The sequence below is a fragment of the Lipophrys pholis genome (assembly GCF_963383615.2).
Source record: "Lipophrys pholis genome assembly, chromosome: 8".
In the NCBI taxonomy this organism is placed as follows: domain Eukaryota; kingdom Metazoa; phylum Chordata; class Actinopteri; order Blenniiformes; family Blenniidae; genus Lipophrys; species Lipophrys pholis.
Window position 1 is genome coordinate 5,994,943 of NC_137630.1, and position 20,268 is coordinate 6,015,210.

The 20,268-nt window shown below is 44.1% G+C and overlaps 2 protein-coding genes across 6 annotated transcripts in view; one reads left to right on the top strand and one right to left on the bottom strand.

Moving 5' to 3' along the window:
- atp2b3b (ATPase plasma membrane Ca2+ transporting 3b) overlaps positions 1 to 4,082 on the top strand; it is a gene marked incomplete at its 5' end in the record, with an annotated part of 80,060 nt that extends 75,978 nt beyond the window's left edge. Inside the window, one exon of one of the 2 annotated variants that reach the window (XM_080468667.1) lies at positions 2,690 to 4,076. In XM_080468667.1, the coding sequence (XP_080324793.1) occupies positions 2,690 to 3,193 (504 nt within the window). In that variant the 3' untranslated portion in view covers positions 3,194 to 4,076. Of the gene's footprint in view, positions 1 to 2,689 lie in introns of both variants that reach the window. The other variant, XM_080468666.1, reaches the window with a different exon arrangement.
- A 12,931-nt stretch (positions 4,083 to 17,013) lies between these two features.
- Positions 17,014 to 20,268, bottom strand: crebzf (CREB/ATF bZIP transcription factor). Of its 4 annotated transcripts, none has more exons than XM_080468534.1 (5): positions 20,102 to 20,268; positions 18,595 to 19,177; positions 18,334 to 18,494; positions 18,086 to 18,160; positions 17,014 to 17,404 (listed from the first exon to the last, which is right to left on the bottom strand). In XM_080468534.1, the coding sequence occupies exons 2-3, from the start codon at positions 19,116 to 19,118 to the stop codon at positions 18,446 to 18,448; spliced, it is 573 nt and encodes a 190-aa protein (XP_080324660.1). In that variant the 5' UTR covers positions 19,119 to 19,177; positions 20,102 to 20,268; the 3' UTR covers positions 17,014 to 17,404; positions 18,086 to 18,160; positions 18,334 to 18,445. The 4 variants fall into 4 exon arrangements, with proteins under 4 accessions (XP_080324660.1, XP_080324661.1, XP_080324658.1 ...); XM_080468535.1 differs by having other exon boundaries at positions 18,086 to 18,150; positions 20,102 to 20,260; XM_080468532.1 differs by having other exon boundaries at positions 18,334 to 19,177; positions 20,102 to 20,260.

The window sequence follows — 20,268 nt, forward strand, 5'->3', positions numbered from 1 at the left end:
TCCTTGATGACGTGAATGTAAAGTTAAATGAATCTAATTGGAGCGAATCAGACTTTACCTGTTCTGAGCAGAGTGGTGGTGTCGTGGCTTCCCCCTTCGCCTCACAGCAATAAAAGTTCTATGGGGGGGTTTGCATGTTCTCCCTGTGTGTGCCTGGGATTTCCACAGGAACTCTGGTTAAGTCATAAAACATGCAAGTGAGGCGACCTGGTGTTTCTTAAGTTTCTGGTTTGCTCCGTGATGTAGGCTGTTGATCTGTTCAGGTGCGACGCTGACTCCTCATTGGTTGATATTGTGGCACCTTTACTGTTGAAGATGTGCAGAAGCACTTAATTGCGCAGGGAGTGAAAACTCGAGAGGGCAGCACATAAAAAAGAAGTTAGCATTTTTACTTTTGTTAATAATAGTGTCACTTTTGCTGATCACTTTTGTTTTCACTAAGATTTTATATTCCTTCGAAAAACATGTTCATGTGCTGAAAACCCTGTATTGTTGGCTCAGAATGGAGACACATGACAAACACTCACCTTAGTGTGTGTGTGTGTGTGTGTGTGTGTGTGTGTGTGTGTGTGTGTGTGTGTGTGTGTGTGTGTGTGTGTGTGTGTGTGTGTGTGTGTGTGTGTGTGTGTGTGTGTGTGTGTGTGTGTGTGTGTGTGTGCGTGTGCAGCCTCTGTGGTCTTTGTGGTGGCTCCTGAATGCTCTCGTCTCGTCAGGTCTGACTGTTGTGTGAGAACTGACAAAAACATGTCATCAGCCAACTCATTTTGAGACACTTTTGGGTTTTTCTTTTTCCACTTTGTTCTTCTGTTGGAGACAGACGGGATCCGGAGGATGAAGACTTTACAAGCGGTACAATCATGAAGTGCTGTCACAGTACACAGAGACCTCTCTTACACTCCTCTTATAACATCATCCTACTATTTAGAAAATAGTTGTTTCAGGAACAAATAAAATCTAAATGTTAAGAGTGCATTTATAGATGAATACAACTTTTGATTTAATTTTGTTAATATTGCTTCAGAAATCTAAAGAAACAAAGATAATTGTGCTCCTATGATGTCATCTTGACATCCTGACACAATAATAACAAACAGAATTACTCTCAATCACTGTTTGAAGGTGCAAGTAGCTTAAAATACAATTAACGCTTTTTTGAAGTTTTTACAATGAGAGTTTTTTCCTGAACTTTAATTTGTCAGTTCCAGTTGATTTGATGACTGTAATTTTGCTGTCATGCTGACAGTTTTCCATGGCTATTTGAACATCATCAGGGAATAAGTTAATCTAACCTAATAAAATCCAAAAGTTTGGCATTTAATTGTACTGCTCTTCTTAAAGTCATAGTAGTATTTGCAGACTCTTTTACTTGTGTAATCGAGTGAAGCAGGACTCGTTCGAGGGGACGCCAGCTGGCGTTACGGGGTGCAGCAACAGGAGTAAAATCTGGAGTTTACAGGAAGCCTCTTCTCAGCTTAATCATCTCTTTTTAAATCTTTGGGAATAAATGATAATAAAAGAGAAGCCAGTGGATGAGAACGCTAAGGAGTACTTTGTCTCGTCACTCATTGTAATGTAGATGTTCTAGTTCAAATTGAAAGTATCGAACGAGCCCCGAATATGAAATATGAAAAGCTTCTGTAAGTTCGACATTCAACCACTTTGGCTTGAGACTAAAACGTTCAGCGTGGCTGAAGCTCTGAGAGGCGCTCATAATAAACACACTTTACAGAACCGTTGCTACTCCTCATTTCTGAAGCCAAACAAAACAGCAAACAAGCCAATCAGAGGCGAAGTGGAGGGAATCCTGGTGTCATTTGAGTTGGATTGTTAGTCCAGCAGAACCGAGATCTGTTCCCTCTGCCAGTGTTCGTGATGAGGAATAAATATAGATCTTTTGGCTTCAGCTTCAAAATTGACCTCAAAGTTTCTTATTATCTGATTATATCTGCGGAAGTCAGTAAGTTAAACTAAGGTCCCCAGATTAATAAATCCCAGGATAATGTAATTAGTCCCTGTAGTCAGACCTTTATACCTGGAATAATAAAAACAGAAACAGATTGGATTAAGGACGGACTGGACACCACTGTGATTCACCAACGTTGACACATAAACTCTGTCCATGTACTGTGTCCTTTGCTGACCCACAATGCACCTGTAAATAGTTACATTATTGTATTAATCCCCTTTTCTTGTTGCTTTGAGGTATACCATAACATAAAAAGACTGGAACTCCTCTGGTAACAGAAACCAGCTCCTGGCAGAAAATGAAACACCGTTTGTGTTGAATTAATAGTTTTACTTCTAGATAAATATGTGCAGACACTTAAGCTGAAAACAAGAGTGTTAATCTGTGTCCTAATCCTCTCACTGACTGCTGGACCGATGCACCTCTACCGGGTGCCGGTCGTGGTCACGTGACGTTGCCTTCAGTTGAAACTAGTTGTAAGAGGATGTTGTCGACGTACATCTGTGTCCTGTGTCAAACTTTCTGTAGCTTAATCAGAACCAACACTGTGAGGGTGTGTCTGTATCCTCTTGGTCCTGAGAGTCTGTCTGTACATCCATCTGTCTGCTCAAGGACTCTTGTCTGCCTCTGGGTCTCCCTCCTCTCTTCCGCCCTTTCAACTGTCTGACTTTTTTTTCCCTCTCTTTTTTGTGGTCTCTCCCTCATTTTCCTTCCTCCTGGCAGATGCGAGTGGTGAAAGCATTCCGTAGTTCGCTGTACGAGGGCCGGGAGAAACCAGAATCCCGCAACTCCATCCACAACTTCATGGCCCACCCAGAGTTCCTCATCAACGACCTCATACACAACATCCCGCTGATCGACGACACCGACGTCGACGACGAATCAGAGCTCAGCAGGTACCAGCACCTGCACCCGGCCCTCCGCAAGCCGCCTCCTCCTCCCGCCCAGCCCCCGGCCCGCTCCCACCCGACCCGGCCCTACCGCCAGCACAGCCTCCCGGTGACCCCGTGCAACAGGAACAACAACAACAGCAGCAGCAGCAGCAGCATCAATTCAACGGCCGCCCACGGCAACAAACACACGACCGACGCAGTCACCCCCAACACCCGGAGCCCCCGTCAGCACCATCAGCACCATCAGAACCACAACCATCATGGCAGGGACAAGTTGGGAAAACCACCCGCCCCCCACCTGGCCCACCTCTACTGCGTGGAGACGTCCTTATAACTGAGCTGAGTGTGGGGTGGAGTCTCGGGGAGGCGAGAGGGGGAGGAAAGGGTGAGCACTTGAGAGGGCCAAGGACGTGCACATGACATTTCCATCCACTCCCCTTTTCGACGACGAGCTCACGGGAGGCGGCGCAGGCCGAGGGAGGAGCAGGAGGGAGTGGACAATGGCCTCCGTATCGCAGCTCCCCTGAGAACATTGCGACTTTTGCCCTCGCTCCCGGGCAGACGTCGTGGTGGGGGTCAGACCGGGAGTCTAACCTCCACCACCGCCTCCCGCCACCAGCTCCGGCTCCTCCCCTCCCTCTCATCCGCCCCTTTTTCCCGCTCTCCCCCGTCCCCAAGGAATGCCGCCCACCTCCCCCCAGCCCAGCCCCGGCCCTACGGCCGACCGACCTCACGCAACCGCTCGTCGCACACACGCACAGGTCCGCTCTCACTGTGTTGTCCTGAGCGATGGTAGGGGATGGGTGAGGGAGGTGAGGGAGGAGAGGGAGGGGACAGATGTGCAAAGTAACGCATCCCCCCCCCCTGTCCCCCTACACTTCAGCAGAGCGGTGCCACACGGCTTCGGGGGGCTGACTCACCCGGTTTCTATCGCTGTTCATCATTCGTGCTGTCGTCAGCTTCCTCGCCCGCCTCATCCCACCAGTTTATCTGACTGCAGCCACTTCAAAGTCACCACTTTGCTTGTGATATAAGTGAAACGCTTTGTTAAAGCTTTAACTAGACTTCAGTCATTCCCGTCTTTCGGTCGTTTATTTCTCAACATAATGGTGCTCATTCATTTCTTTTCTTTCATCTCGCTTGATTTATATCTTCTCTCTCAATTTTTCTCTCCTCCGTCTTCTTCTTTCTGTGTGTGTTTGTGTATCGTCTTGTCTCTGGTTAAAAAAAAAAAAAAAAAAAATCCTAACAAAAAATGCAAACAATGATACTGTTCATTGAGACCTAATAGAGAGTAGAATGGCTGCAAAAAAAAATGATGGACAGTATGGGATCTATGGTTTGAATGTTCATGCGGTGACAACACAGAACTCGTCGTGTTCCCAGTAATGAGTCCATGAGAACGTTTATCAGTCAGGAGATGATATAGTGTGTGATCTCTCATATTCACCTGGATGTAAACACGCCGCCATGCATCACAAACTCGACCGACACGTCCATGAAGTCACGTTCGGGGAACATCTGAGGCCTACGGGTGACGTCTTCTTCCACTGTCCTTTCTGTTCCATCGTCTTCGCCCTCACCTGATCCCGATTCGCTCAACTTGTTCAATTTTGTCCGCATGTTTGTATGAGTGTGTGGTTGTGTGTGTGTGTGTGTGTGCCTGGCTTTTTCTTTTTGAGAAAAAGACGGGCGCTTTGTGAAGCATTAACCCTTTAAATGCCATCAAAACTCGCAATGCACAGGCGATGGCCCTTTAAAGACTAACCTGCACTGACTTCGAAGCCGCTCCCACTCACGTGCCATCGGGTTGTCCTCGTCACGTCATCGGTCGCCCTGTTCGCCGACGATTGTTTCATTTGGTTCTTGTTCGATGTTCAGGCCTGCTCATTTTTCACCGAGGAGGTAGAAGAAAAAAAAAAACACACTTTACTCTCTGGTCAAGATCAGAGTTCAGTTTTAGGTTCAGGCAACAGAGAGTCCGCTCAGATCTATCGGGTACATCCAGGACGTGGTGTGTCCAGCTTCCTTTTCCAACGTCATGATGTACCAGGACGAGAAATGATAAAAGTAGGTTTGTATATCGGTCAGGTTGAAGTAGCTCAGCATGATGACTGTAACCTAAGGAAAACAGTCAGCCTGGCTCTGTCACAAGAACCTGGAAGAACCTCAAAGCTGATTTATTGATATTCTTCTCTTGGCATCTCAGTGCGAAAAGTCCGAACACCGCCATTGTGCTACGAGACGTCCAACATGTGCACAGGAGTCGGTTTTACTTCACGTTGATGAACATGATCTCAAAAATTCCTCTGAAAACAATGAGCGTCTGTGAGGGCGAACTCTAAATCACAATATAGCCCAACAAGACTTTGAACACAAGATAACGTTGTTTCATGCCATGTGGGCCTACATCTTCTACAGCTTCTTCCTCTATGACTTGAAGCTGAAGGTGTAATTCCATTCAAACTGTATTTTAGTTTATAGCTATTTGAAATTGTCCACTACTCTGAAGCGAGGTTATGAAATAAGATATTAATGATATTCATATGTAATCTTTGGCTTTAACCTCGACACCAGAAGTAAAGAGCAGGTGAAGCTCTTCGTCTTCAAAGGTTGACGGTTTGATTCCCCAGCTCGTCCCTTCCCGTCCAGGTGTCCTTTGGCAAGACACTGAACCCCCAATTGTTGTGTCGAAGTGCACAATATAAGTGAAGTTGATTTGCAGCATAGAGTGTTTCTTTGGGGGGATTTTTTTAGTAAATGTGGCCAAAGTATTGAAGAATGAGGGGAACTGCATGTCCAGTTTCCTCCTCCAGTTTCACATTCTGGATGCACAATTTGGACAATCTGACGGCAGCTTGTCATGGATTTGTTTATACCATCATCCGGGTAGTTACAGAAGGGGAGGCTGGTGTCAAATTACAAGCTGTGAGTGGTGTTAAAAGACGTTTCCTTGAATGTTAGTGAAGGAAAACCTTGCGAAATCACAGACCGTATAGAAAGATTTATCTGGAGGATCATGTGCTGATTATTCGTGAGGGAAGCAACTAAGTAGAAGTACCAGGTGAGCTTTGGAGCTGTTGCTTGAATGATTTTATTTATTTTAGTCTGAGCCAGACTGGCAGTTTCTCCTCCGTTTCCAGTGTTTATGCTACGCTAAGCTAACAAAAAAGCTAACGAGCTTGTGTTACAGATAAACAGTGTTCAAGCTTCCTGTCAAACATTAAAAGCCATAAACCATTTGCATGAGCACCCCCCCCCCCCCCCCAAAAAAACAACAAAAAAACCCAAAAATAAAAGCAACTGCCACGTTAGCGCCATGCTTCATCCACCTCGACATTCCACATGACATTCCAAACAAATGGCACCACATTCCAGAGCGGGGCCGCCAGGCGCCCCCTGGCGCCCCCGCTTTCCCATGTTGCACTAGGTGTAGGCGGACTGCTGAATTCATGTTGCCTCGGAAACTGCAGAGAAAATCGCATCCCCCTCCTCCTCCGTCGACCCTCCCCTCCCCCATCCCAGTCACCACCACCGCCCCCCTCCAAATGCCCCCGTGGTGGGAAGCCCCGACCCGGTCCCGCCGCCAGCAGAAGGCTCGGGCAGACAATATGCAACAGACTGCCATGGTGGTATCAGCACGTGTACCACCCAGACATGGGATTAGCCTGTGACGGGGGACGCCGCGGCGAGAGAGAGAGCGCACGTGTCCCGCCGTGTCTGCTTTCAGGATGTGCGCAGGGCCCTCTGGGAAAACCGCCTCCGACCTGTACAGAACTCTGTCTTCTTCTTGAATGCTCATCATCATCGTCGTCGCCCCCCCCCCTCTACCCGAACCCTTCGGGGGGGAGCGGCACTGTATTGGTCTGTCTGTTTTTGAAGCATGCATTTGGTATCATTAATGTCACTCTTTATGTGTTGGTAAATCATTTAGGCCACTGTCACTTCTGTGTGCTTTGAACTCTACACACCAGCTCTCTGTTTCCCCTCTTCTCTCTCTCTCTCTCTCTCTCTCACACACACTCACACACTCACACACACACACACACACACAAACACACACACACACACACACACACACACACACACACACACACACACACACACACACACACACACACACACACACACACACACACACACACACACACACACACACACGGTTCAGCCTGTTCTACTTGAGCACCTCTGAGCATGGCTCCATCAGTGCTTTCCACGCTGCACACCAACCAAATGGCAAACGCCAGCATGTGGGGGGTGGGGGGGTGGGGGGTTTGTTTGTGTGTGTGTGTGTGTGTGTGTGTGTGTGTGTGTGTGTGTGTGTGTGTGTGTGTGTGTGTGGGTGTGCCAGTGGTGTACAACATTGACGGTCCCAGTTCCAGCCATCTCAGTCCATCCGTCCAGCCACGTTACCATCCTAATGTTGTGAGACAGATTCACAGAAGGCAAAACACAAATGTGAAAAAGAATATATTCTATTTATCGAAATTATAAATTGTACAACTGCACCACGACTGTACAGATTGCCCAAATGTGCACATGTGCATCTTTGATTTACAGGTACTATGTTCCTGTTACACTTTTTGTTTTTCTTTTCTCCTACTCCTGTTGCTTTTTGTAAAGAGGAACAACACAAACAGAAGCGCTTGTATATTATTATTATAATTATTATTATGATTATATTCTTGATTTTTCTCCACCGGTGCTCCCACTGATGGAAACAAGACGGTTGCACATTCTCCTGAGCATATTCCCAGGGCTGTGTTTTCTGTCCATGGAACGGCCTTGAAGTGTGTGCAGAGGTACAGAGATGCTCGCCGTCTCTTAAAACCTGAGACGCCACTCTGTAAATAGACAACAAGAGATACAAATAATAGAAGAAGAAAAAAAATCACTCGTACCTCATCATGACATGAAAGGACTGGACAAAAAGTGGTGGCTGGTTGTATTTTTATTTTTTTTGGGGGGGGGGGGGGTTTGGAGAGCTGAAGGCCGACGCAGAGCTAGAGAGCGCAGAAGTGCAGTGCCTCCATGCACTGTTTAGGCTGCCCTTTTAGATCTGCCACCAATATTTACTGCCACGCTGCTGACGGGAAGGAACGGAGCTTTTACATTATTCATCATACATACTGTTGTAAATATTGTGTGTGGATCAGTCCCCCCCCCCCCCCCCCCCCCCCCCCCACTCCTCCTCCTGGCACAACGCAGTGCTGTTCTGCCGACAGAAAATACAGCCTTAACTGTGCTGAAAAATTTTAAAAAAGACCAAAAAAAAAGTACAAAAAAAACCATAAAGACTATTGAATATATTAAAGAGTTACCTGCCTGTTATTTAAGCGAATAAATATCTATATATGAGGAAGAACTCACCTGTATACTGTAGACTAAATCTGTAATGAAATCTAAGATAATTTAATGGGAATTAAGTCCAACACCTTTTGTCTGTATGAAAGAAAAAATACATCAAAGTATTCTACAATAATAACTTTGACAAAGTCTGTGTGGTCTTGTGTTTTTTTTGTTTGTTTGTTTGTTTGCTGTTTCAAACCGATGCACACACGTTAGACAAGTTCTTGGTCTCAGATGGTCGGGAGCGGCAGACTTCTAAAGTTCTAAAGCTCGCCGAGTGGGGGTGGCACTCAACTTCAACCCAGTATTTTAAAATTCAATATATATACGTCAGAATTTAAAGTAAAAGGAGAAAGAAAGCCAACTGGAAAAGTCCAGAGTGAGTGAGAAACTTTTGAGGGACTGGAGAAGAGAAACTGTTATCATGATGAAGGGAAGAGAGAAGGCTCATCGTGGGCTCACAGCTGAGGATCACATCCACAGAAGATTCTGAAACATCAGCTGCTGGACCTGGATCATCAACAGTTCCATCTGGACATGGAGGATAAATGTGTCTGAGTCCGATTCTGGTGGAAGTTATAGTCCAGAATATTCTTCTGAATATGAAAGATTTTAGAAGAACTTTCATGTAAAGAGATGAACAGGAGTTGACACGTCCAGGCAAGACGGTAACTGCAGGATTATGACAGTGGAGTGTTTTTAAAGAGACATGCTACATGTTTCAGTTTACAGGAGTTCCCATCAGAAGAAGGAGGGGAGAAGATGTTTTCTGGGAGGCAGGGAGGTACAGAGCCTGTTATCAGTCTCCTGCCACGACATTTTCATGGTCAGCAGAACGTTATGGCAGAACGAGTCGACAGTGTCATCGGGACAGTGATATGTTCCTACTATCATGAAACATTTGTTCCTCCTTTGAATTCGTCTGGTTTATGGACACAAAGGATTTACCTTCGTTCCTGATGAGGTGAAGAAGTGATGAAGAAAGAAGCATCAGCTGCTTCATCTTCACTCCACAGCAGCTTTCACAGGTCAGAGCTTGACGGGAAGTCATGGAGGTCGTTATCTGTCTGGAGCTGGATGAAGCCATACCTGGTTTGGATTGTGATGTTCTTATCTCAGGAGTTGACATCTGATTCTATTCTGTCTGTTTCTTTTAATCAGGGCTGATAAAGCCTTAAAAACAACAACTTTAAATGTTCTTTTGTTTACAGGCAATGACTGTAAAAAGTTTAGATTTGATTCAATTTCTATTTAAAAAAACTTAAGCAAACGTTCCACATTAAAAATAGCTACAAATTCAGCATTATGTTGTTAGTTTTTTACATATTCGCCCTCACAGTGAAGCTCCTGAGTACAGGTCTCAGGCTGTGTTGTGTTCCATACTCTTACTGAATCACACAAATTATTCAGAACAGTGACTTTGATCCAAAAAATTTATTTTTGGTCCGGCACCTTATGTTTGACACCAGGTTTAGATGGTGGTGCCTTCATGGAAAGAGTTAAAGTTCAGCATCATGAGTCGACTGGAGCCGATACTGTCTATTTTTTTATTTTAATTCTATTAATACTGTAATTGTTATCATTAATTATTCATGTTTTCCACACATAGAGATGACTTGACAATTTGATTACATACATTACAATTCTGAGTGAAAAAACAAAAACACGTTGATGCTGCAGTAACTGGAGCTGACAACGCTCAGTGAAGCTCCATCAGCAGCAGCAAGTCAGCTTTGACTAAAAACTGAGGACTGAAAGTCCTTCGATGTTAAAGATAAAGAATGAAAGAGGAGTGAAATATTACCATGCAGTCACATTGTGTGGGTGTGTGCGCACACACGCACGCACGCACGCACGCACGCACGCACGCACGCACACACACACACACACACACACACACACACACACACACACACACACACACACACACACACACACACACACACACACACAGTATGTCCCAAAAGTACACTTCTCACAATTCTGCAAATATTTTATTATATCTTTTCATTGGACAACACTGAAGAAATGACACTTTGCTATAATGTAAAGTAGTCTGCAGTGTAAATATACTGTCCCCTCAAATTAATTCAATACACAGCCATTAATGTCTAAACTGTTGGCAGCAGAAGTGAATACACCCCGAAGTGAAAATGTCCAAATTGGGCCCAAATAGCCATTTTCAACATGGCACCTCATGGCAAAGAACTCTCTGAGGATCTGCAAAAAAAGAATTGTTGCTCTACATAAAGATGGCCGAGGCTATAAGAAGATTGCCAACACCCTGAAACTGAGCAGCCGCCCGGTGGCCAAGACCACACAGCGGTTTAACAGAACAGGGTCCATTCCGAACAGGCCTCGCCATGGTCGTCCACAGAAGTTGAGTGCTCGTGCTCAGCATCATATCCAGAGGTTGTCTTTGAAAAATAGACGTATGAGTGCTGCCAGCATTGCTGCGCAGGTTGAAGGTGTGTGTGTGTGTGTGTGTGTGTGTGTGTGTGGGAGGGGGGGGGGGGGGGGGGGGTTGGTCTGTCAGTGCTCAGACCATGTGGGGGAGGAGGGTCAGTCTGTCAGTGCTCAGACCATACGCCACACACTGCATCAAATTGCTCTGACGCCTCTTCTAAAGATGATGCAAAAGAAAGCCTGCAAACAGTTTGCTGAAGACAAGCAGACTAAGGACATGCATTACTGGAACCATGTCTTCTGGTCTGATGAGACCAAGATAAACTTATTTGGTTCAGATGGTGTCAGGCGTGTGATGGACACCAGGTGAGGAGTACAGAGACAAATGTGTCTTGCCTACAGTTAAACATGGTGGAGGGAGTATCATGGCCTGGGGCTGCATGAATGAACCATGAATGCCAACATGTACTGTGACATCCTTAAGTAGTCTGATCCCTTCCCTACGGAATCTGGACCGCAGGGGAGTTTTCCAAGATGATAACGACCCCAAACACACCTCCAAGACAACCACTGCCTTGCTAAAGAGGTTGAGGGTGAAAGTGATGGACTGACCAAGCATGTCTCCAGACCTAAACCCTATTGAGCATCTGTGAGGCTTCCTCAAACGGAAGGTGGAGCACAAGGTCTCTAACATCCACCAGCTCCATGACGTGGTCATGGAGGAGTGGAAGAGGATTCCAGTGGCGACCTGCGAAGCTCTGGTGAACTCCATGGCCAAGAGGCTAAAGGCAGTGCTGGAAAATAATGGTGGCCACACAAAATATTGACACTTTGGGCCCAATTTGGACATTTTCTCTTAGGGGTGTATTCACTTTTCTTGCCAGCAGTTTAAACATTAATGGCTGTCCCATCCCGCTTATCTGGTTCCAGGTGACAGTCTGAGCACCGTCACCCAGATCACATTGCACCGATTAAGAACCTTTCCTGCGGGTGGAGAGCGCACGGGAAGGTGGTGCCAGGTGTGGGACATGAACCCACTACCTTGAGATTGTGAGTCTCATGCACTACCAACTGAGCTATTAATGGCTGTGTATTGAATTATTATGAGGGGACTGTAAAGTTACACTGTTATACAAGCTGTACACTGACTACTTTACATTATAGCAAAGTGTCACTTCTTCAGTGTTGTCCAATGAAAATATAAGAAAATATTATATATATATAATGTGTGGCTATTACAGGTTTCTGCTCTTATTCCTCTTGAAAAAAACTTGCTCGTGACCTAAATCACAAATCCGACAACTTTTGGAGAATATGGAAACCCTCACTCCTTCCTTTAAAAACTACAACTTACCTTCAATCACTGGGTGTTTTAATTTCCCTTCATGTTATATACCACTGTCTCCTGTCGTCAATTTGTTTTTTTTGGAATTAAATTGCTTTATTTTATTTATTTATTAGCCTTAATGTATTCAGGAGAAACACATTGAGATTAATAATGTCTTTTACAAGTGTGTCCTGGTAGCAATACATAATACTAGAATGTTCATAAATACAAATAAATAGCAAAAAGACAAGTACTCGAAATACAATAAAAGTACAGACACAAACTGGGCTCCACTCTTCAGTCTGAGGCGCTTAAAGCAAATCTATTGATTTGTCTCTGGTGAGTTTGTTAGTTTCTCTCAATGAAACTCTTAGTTTGGTGAAACCAGACGGGACGAGTTCGTCTGGCGTTGGACAGTTTGAGTAGAGAAGATGAAGCCTGGAGATTTTACACAACTTTCTCTCTGCTCATGTCCACGAGTTCTACACACAAAACTTCAACGTGATGACACAGGAAGTGTCAGTTTGACAGTATTAATACACACGTTCCCTTCAGTTCAGGGTGAAGAATACACTCTGCAGGCACTTTGTACAGCAAAACCTCATCAGCTTTGATTCCCACTCGTTTCTATCCAGGAACCTCAGCTGGTGCAGCAGAAAGTCTCCCGAGACTTTCAATCTGCAGTTTTCATGTTGGATTGTGGCTGAGAAACATTTTTTTGTTTCTACCAAACTACACCAATACACTTCCCGGAAAACAAGCCCAGCTTAGCCTTTAGCTTAGCATTATGAGCAGAATTCGCCGGCGACAAATCACGAGGAAAAGGTTTTATTTTTGGTTTTTAGCCTGAAGAACGTGCAGCCTGTTCAGATTCCAGCTTCCTTTATACTGAAGGTGCCGCAGGGCTGATTGCAGAATTTCTGTGGCGTTTGCATGTTCTTCTTGTTTTTCTTCTTCTAAGGGACTCCATTTTCCTCCAACACTCGTGAGGTCAATCGGTGTTTCTTGAATTCTCTGTAGGCGTGCTTCAGTACAGAGTGGCCACAGAGAAAAATATAAATAACGCGAGGGAAGGAAAGAAGTCGTTCCTCAAATTAATAATGCAAGGGAACGAGATCATTTAACCCACGGCCTCAAGTTATTAACTTGAGGGAATGAATTATCTCATGGCCACGGCTTATATTTTTTAACCAACCCCCGTCTGATTTGCTGTTCTGGAGCTTTGAGCTCAAATGATGTGGACCACATTAGGTATAGTTTTCTAACTAAACCATGTGAATTACAGACACGTCAGAATCATGTGGGTCCAAAAGGAGAGGATCTAACTCTCATATAGTCCCTCTTTTTACCATAAATAAATGAGTTTGGGGCTTATTTATCAACATTTCTGCGTTACATAGAGAATTTCTGCTCCTTTCACTTTATTTCTGGATGCGTCTGAATCGAATGCTTCAGCATGGAGGAGTGGAGGTGTAGAATGATAGAACGCTGCTCTACAGCCGTTTCCATGACAACCTACGTAAACACACGCTGATTAAAGTTCTCCTTCACATGAAGCCACTAAAAGTTCATTTTATGGCTAAAATGATTTAAGCTTCCATTTACACAAGTTATCTCGTTCCCATGCATTATTAATTTGAAGGACCAATTTATCTCGTTCCCACGCATCATTTTTCTCCTCTATGGCCACTCCGGGGCTCCGTACATTAGCGACATCTGATGCCGGTAAATCTTTAGATGTATCATCGTTAAACGCACTTTGCTCCGTCCTAAACCCGGAGACTGAGACGAGTTACGTTTTAAAATGGTTCACGACCTTCGTCTGCACAGCACAGAAAACTGGTTTTATCGAAAGAAATGGTTCATTGACACATGAACCTACTTTCAAAGAAGCTTAACATTTAACCATTTATCGTAACGTGAGATGTTGATTAGAGTCGTCGGTAAACTCCACTTGAAGCAAACCAACATCTACAACTCAGTCAGCGGGTTTAAACAGCCGACTTCACTATTGAGAACATCTGTTGAAACTCAATTACAACTAAAACCTGAGCTCTTCATGTTTGAGGCTTTTAAATTAAATGTGGGTTTTATAACGTCTCACTCAAAACTGCTTTCAGCTATTTTGTCACAATGGACCTAAGATCCATGCAAATCTCACAGGGAGTGAATTGGGTGTGTGATTCTCTGAAAGTTGAGCCGAGCCGTGCAGCCAGTCGGGTAGTTTCCCCGCTGGGGTCGTGTTCAGGTGGTCAAAAAACGGGATTTCCCCCAGAGTGCAGACTAATTGTCCCTTCTGCTAAATCTCAAAAACATCTGTAACTTCTTCACACCTCACGCCTGACTGACCTGCAGCAGACATGTGAAAGACGACTTTAATATTTTGACCTTTTTGCTCATAGTGGGAAACGAGAGGCGGAGAGAAGAACCTCTGAAGGTGTTTGAGGGTAAAACGCCACAAAATGTCCACAAGTCAGAAGCAGCAGGTCTGTCCACAGGAAGCTCAGGGCTGGAGAGATGAAGGACAAACTGAGGACGGCACTTTACTCATCACAGGTCAAGTTAGAGCCCAAACATGACGGACAGTGTGTGAAAGGAGGCAATTACAGTCGGATGTGTTTAATTTTGATTTCAGGACGTTTAAGCCACTTTTTCAAAATAAAAAAGCTGATTTAAAATTTTTTATGAACTACGAGTACTTTTTAGAAAGATAAAGTGTTTTATTCCTACTTCAGTTTAAAAGACGACTCGTCTTTATTGTTTGAGGAAAAATGTATAATTTTCAATCCTGGTATTGAGGGTGCAAACATCAGTTTAAACCTCTTGACTCGGATCAAAGTGACTGGATTGAATCCAGAAGCACAGGCAGAACATCCAAACTGCCCTTAAACCCACATTCTCCCCTCCAACCAAAACTCCCCCGTGCTTCAATTCACCAAGTAGTTTCACAGTAAACTGGCTCAGCTTGCATGTTCCCTCTGTGTGTTCAAGGGTTCTTTTTTGGGGTTTATTGGCTCCACCCATAACCTTGATTTTTCCTGCAGTACAAAAACTTTTGAGATTTAAAGGTCCCATATTATACAGTTTTTCAACTATTTCACATCAGTGTCAAAGGTCCAAACAATATATTCAAAGTGTTTTTCATCAAATCCAGCCTTGGTCCTGAATGTCAGCCAGTCTAAAAGTCCCTCTACTGAGGACAGGCTGCTTCTGCGTCTGTCCACGTCTAGTCCCGTCTCAAGGGAAAAGAGCTTTCTGGTGTTTCAGATTAAGTGGTTTCCCTGTTAACTGGTGACCCTTTAGCGTCCCATGTTGTTGCCAATAAGAGGTGTTAAAGATCTGAAATAAGGTCAGCTGTCCTGACGAACGCCATTTAACAGTGTTTACAATAAAGTTTTCAAGTGTCGTACCTTCTGGGTCTTATATGCTAATAACTGCTGTTACTTGCAGCAACGACGGACGCCAAAGGAAGTCACCACTGAACAGGGAAACTAGTTAACCTGAAAAAGTCAACTGCGCCGTTTACGGTGAATTTATCACTATGACTCGTATAAACACTGTTCAACCAGTTTGGACCAGAATGTGACTCAGAAGAAAAGAATCCTGAAGATGGGACGAGAGTTGCAAATTAGTGTCGAGCTATATACTCTGTGTGCAACACATTGGATTTTACCCATGTATATTGCACTGTCCCTGATAAATAAATTGAAAATTGACGGTGAGTTAAAAATATTGTCTGAATATGTTAAAGTTTGATCGTGTCATTGCAGTTACTATCAAGTAGCTAACTAGTTTTTCCATTATACTAAATTTATTCAGTATATCAGTGAGGCAGAGCTCCATTACCAGAGGGAGTGGTTACTTCCCTGTATGATGTCATGAAGGGACAATCTATTACTTGTTTGAGCACATATTCAGTAAAAAGTGAAGCAAGTGAGGGAGACGAGACTTTCTTCCCAGCTCGGACCTCATATACAGGCTATGGGGACATATTACTGTTAGAAAACCATATTAAGATTAACTTTGTACAATATGGGACCTTTAAAGAGCGACCGCCTGGTTGGTAGGTGTGGATGAGCCTGTCGCGATCCTGTGATGGACTGCAGCCGTCTGCAACTCCAAAGTCCTTAAGAAGATGGAAGGATAAAAGTATCACACTTCGTACTCTTAGTCGAGTACAATTTAATATTTATACCTCTGCTTAGACGGTTGACCCCTCAGTCGAGCCACGTGCCGGACACTATTGATCAAAAATGAAGGGTTTTACACTACAACTCTTACTTTTTTTTTTTTTTTAGACAAGTCTGTAAAAAAAAAATAAATAACTTTAAAATGAATTGACTCATCCTAATGAGTTTCTTTGACTGCAATAGGTTTTAATATGAAAATTCTAAATTATTGTGGCCATACTTGGTGATTAAATGATTCCAGTAATGCATCTATTTGTAATTCATCACTTCAATGGCAGACATTGAGAAGAGACTGTTCTTGTCGTCTGCAGACTCGTTCAGAGAAATCTCACTGTAACAGTAAAAAGTCTGAAGGACATGAATGACCCCCAATGTCCCCACCATGTCCAATCTCTTCTAATCTTAACCCCAGAACAAAAACTTGCTGTTACTACACATTGTGGACGCCATTCTGATCTCATGAGAGAGAAAAAAAAGATCTTAAAACTTTCCAGCATCAATAATGAACTGAAGTTGAAAACTTGGACAGAACTCTGTGGACAGACTGCGTTTCAGGCTCGTGTGCATTTATAGGCTTACCTGCAGCGTCTGAATGAATTTATGAGTGAGAGAGAGGACGAGAGAGGTTGGACCACTACAGGGAACAACCAGCGACGGTGGCTGGGCTCTGAAACCTGCTGTAAAGCCTCAGCAACAGCCTGCGCTGGGTCTCTGTGTGACTGCGTGCTTTTGTACTTCTGTCAAATGAGGACTCATGATCGGTTACTGACAACCGTTACCAGACTTGACCCAAATGTTCAGATTATCTGCAGAGAGCTTGCTGTTCAGAGAGAGAAAAAGAGAAGCATTAATATCAACAGCACAGAAGCAGATACGTGTAACTCAACATAATGAAAATAGGATTTATTTGTTTCTCAAAGGCCGTTTAACTCAAACAATCTGGTCAAAATTAGACGTATATACACATTTACACAGTGTTACATTTGATCAGAACTGGAGATTTCCATACAACAGATCGTTCTGAGTAGATGCAACATACATTTCAATATTTACAGACATAAAGAGACTCTTAGCATCGCTCTGATATTCAGGATATTCAGGCCTCAGAAAAGCTCCATGAGCTGACAGGATGTGCAGCGACAGCTGCTGTGGAGGAAATGCTTAAAACAAAAAGTCACAGATACCATTTGTTACCGATACTACCTTTAAAAAAATACCAGGCCACGACGGCAGCAGCTTGTCCAGCCTCTTCACCTTCCACCAGCAGAATCCACTTTAGCATAAAGAAAAATAGGTGGCGCTAAATCAAAGTATTCTTTAGTAAATCAGTGAAGGTTCAAAAAGAGTTTCGACTCGCATTGAATCTGAAGCCACAGACAGGTTTTTTACATTTCCAATCCAGAGTCGGATCACTCTCTGTGGACCTTCACTTCCATCTTTACAGTTTCATTCAGGTATGTCTTCGGGTGTGTTCACACTTTTATCAATTTAACTTTGTTAACGCGGTTAACTGTTCTCAGCTCGGACCGTTTTCCACAGCCGGCTGGAGGTCAGTAAACAAAGACCAAAATTCAGTCTGCTTTACATTTCAACTCAAAGACTGAAAGCAGAACAGAAGAACGATTTAATGCATCAGCTCTCAAATGGTTGAGAGGTGTAGATTCATTTTACTTTTAACATTGCTGTGTTTGATTGATAAATGTCATTAGAATATTTCAAAGTGCCTCGTGTTTGGTGTCACGTTAACTGAACCAAAACACTTTGGCTCGTGATTCTTCTGGGAAACACAAAAGTGAACACAGCCCAAGTTACAAGTTACCTAAAAATCAAACCCTTTCCTAGACTAACAACAATTCACCAAGAAAAAAAGTTTAACCACTAACAAGTCTGTGGCCGCTGGACTCTGAAGCTAGAGGAAAGAACAGAAAACAGTCTTTTCTTGTCTGATCCTTACCATGAAGCCAAGCAGGTAAAGGCGATCAGAAAGCCACTCATCCCACATGGAGGCTCAATCATTACCTAGAAGAAACTGTCAACAAAGTTTAGCAGTAACACAAAGTCAATCCATCATCAGAACAACACACATGCACATCCTGCAGCTCTTAGGTAATTTTAACTCATTCATCAGGGTCTATCCACCCGCTACAGCTCAGCGAGCCTCAGTGTCAATATCAGAAAACAGAGAGAAGTACTTGACCCTACATTTTGAGCGACGTGCTCGCGCTCTCTGCACACTTAGTGCAGAACTCCACAGAGACGTGGTTCTTGTCCACGTGCAGACACACGCCACCAGATTTCTCTTTCTCCTCCACTTTCACGCGCTTCCGGGGGAGGGCATAGTCATGGTCGTTGGAGGTGGGCGCCTGGAAAAGCGAGGAAGATAATTTCATCCCATTCACACCGCTCAGCCTGGACAAGAGCTGGGCTAACATGCTCTCATTGGCCAGCACAGCTCTCAGGTACCTGGTCTCATCTTCCAGCTCCTCTACTCTCTTGGTCAGCTGACAGTTCTCCTGCTTCAGAGCACCGTTTTCCGTCACCAGGCTGCCAACTTTCTTCTCCAGGCTGTTAACGTATTCCTTCTTCCTCAAGCGGTTCAATCTGGCGGCGATGGCGTTTTTGTTGATCCCGTGGCTCAACTGCCGCTGTCTGGTCTTCATCTTGGAGCTGGCCTTCATCCTCTCTGGAGACGAGGCTGTCGAAGCTTCCAGCTCGGACTCGTTCCCTCTCGAGCTGTACGTGTCGAAATCACCAAATTCCATATCTAAGAATGGAGACGAGGAATCTTTCTCCAGTGTCCATTTCAGGTCTTCGATTCCAAACAGGTCGTTCAGCTCATCCAGTCCGGTGGCTCCAATACCGTCAGCGGGGAACTCTTCAGGTGGACTGAGCAGATCTTGCACAGTTTCCACAGCATCCACCACTTCAACATCCACAGACTCCACGTCTGCTCTGCTGATGGCACGGCCTCTTCTTCTGGTGATCATTCCTGCTTCAAGGACAGACTTTAAAGACACGGCGCAAAGTAGATCTTCTATTTCCTCACCTGAAGACAAAGAAAACACACAGATTGTTACACTTTATTCAAGAAACAACATGTTTACTCAAGTGCTGTAGAAGCTATTATCAAATAATGACATGCATCGGTGGATGACAAAGTCGGTTCTGAATGTTGAACTTCAGATATTTATCAGTTCTACAGAACAGAAAAAATCTAGTTGCTTCCTGTTTAAATTTGGGGAATAAAGCAGGATATGTTTGAACCTGGGCAGTCATTTTTAAATATTTATATGACCAAGAGTATCCTGACAGACAAAACTATCCTGCTGGAATGAATCCTGGTGTCCAGAAGAGCATGCCCTTACAAAAAAAGTGCATAATTATAAATAGTGTTTGGTTAGATAAGGCCACCTAGTGACTAGGATTGGAAAAGTATTTAAATGACCTTATGCAATCTGAAATCTACTTGAGCAGCAAACTATTTAGCAGGTGGGCGCGTGCGTTTCATGAACGTTGCAGCGACGTAAGCCTCATTGCGAGGCCTTGAAGGACATGTTTGTGGTGTGCTCACACACCGTGAATGTCTCCGTCAAGTGCCTCAAATCACGCCAGGTCTAATAACGAAATGAGAAAAGCCTCTTCCAGTTAAAATTAAATTCAAAGTTTAATATTTTGATAACTATAGTGACGCTAACATGCTAACTAGGCCTTTGCTGTGCTGCGAGCAGCACGGCCACACGTCCTCCGGCAAATCCTGATGGGCTGAGTGCTTTGATTACACGAATTTGAAAAAAAATAAATCAATGAATCCAAGCTAAATAAAACAATACCTGTTAAGCTCCCCTGTTGGGATTAGTTTTGTTTTATCCGAGTGAAGTTTTAACGAGACGCCGCTGGCGCTTACACTCCGCTAACAAAGCTAACAGTGCTAAATCGACGTGACGCAGCAAATCCCAAGACAGAAACTTACCAAAGAGGTGAAAAACAATAGAAAGATGGACTTAAACCAAGCAGTCCCGGTCCCCAGATGTCTTCTGGAGTGTTCAAAAGATGAATTTGTGTAAGAAAAAAACGTGGCTCTTCTTCAGGTCCGTCGACGAAGAATCCGATCCAGTTTCTCTTCTGCACTGAAAATAC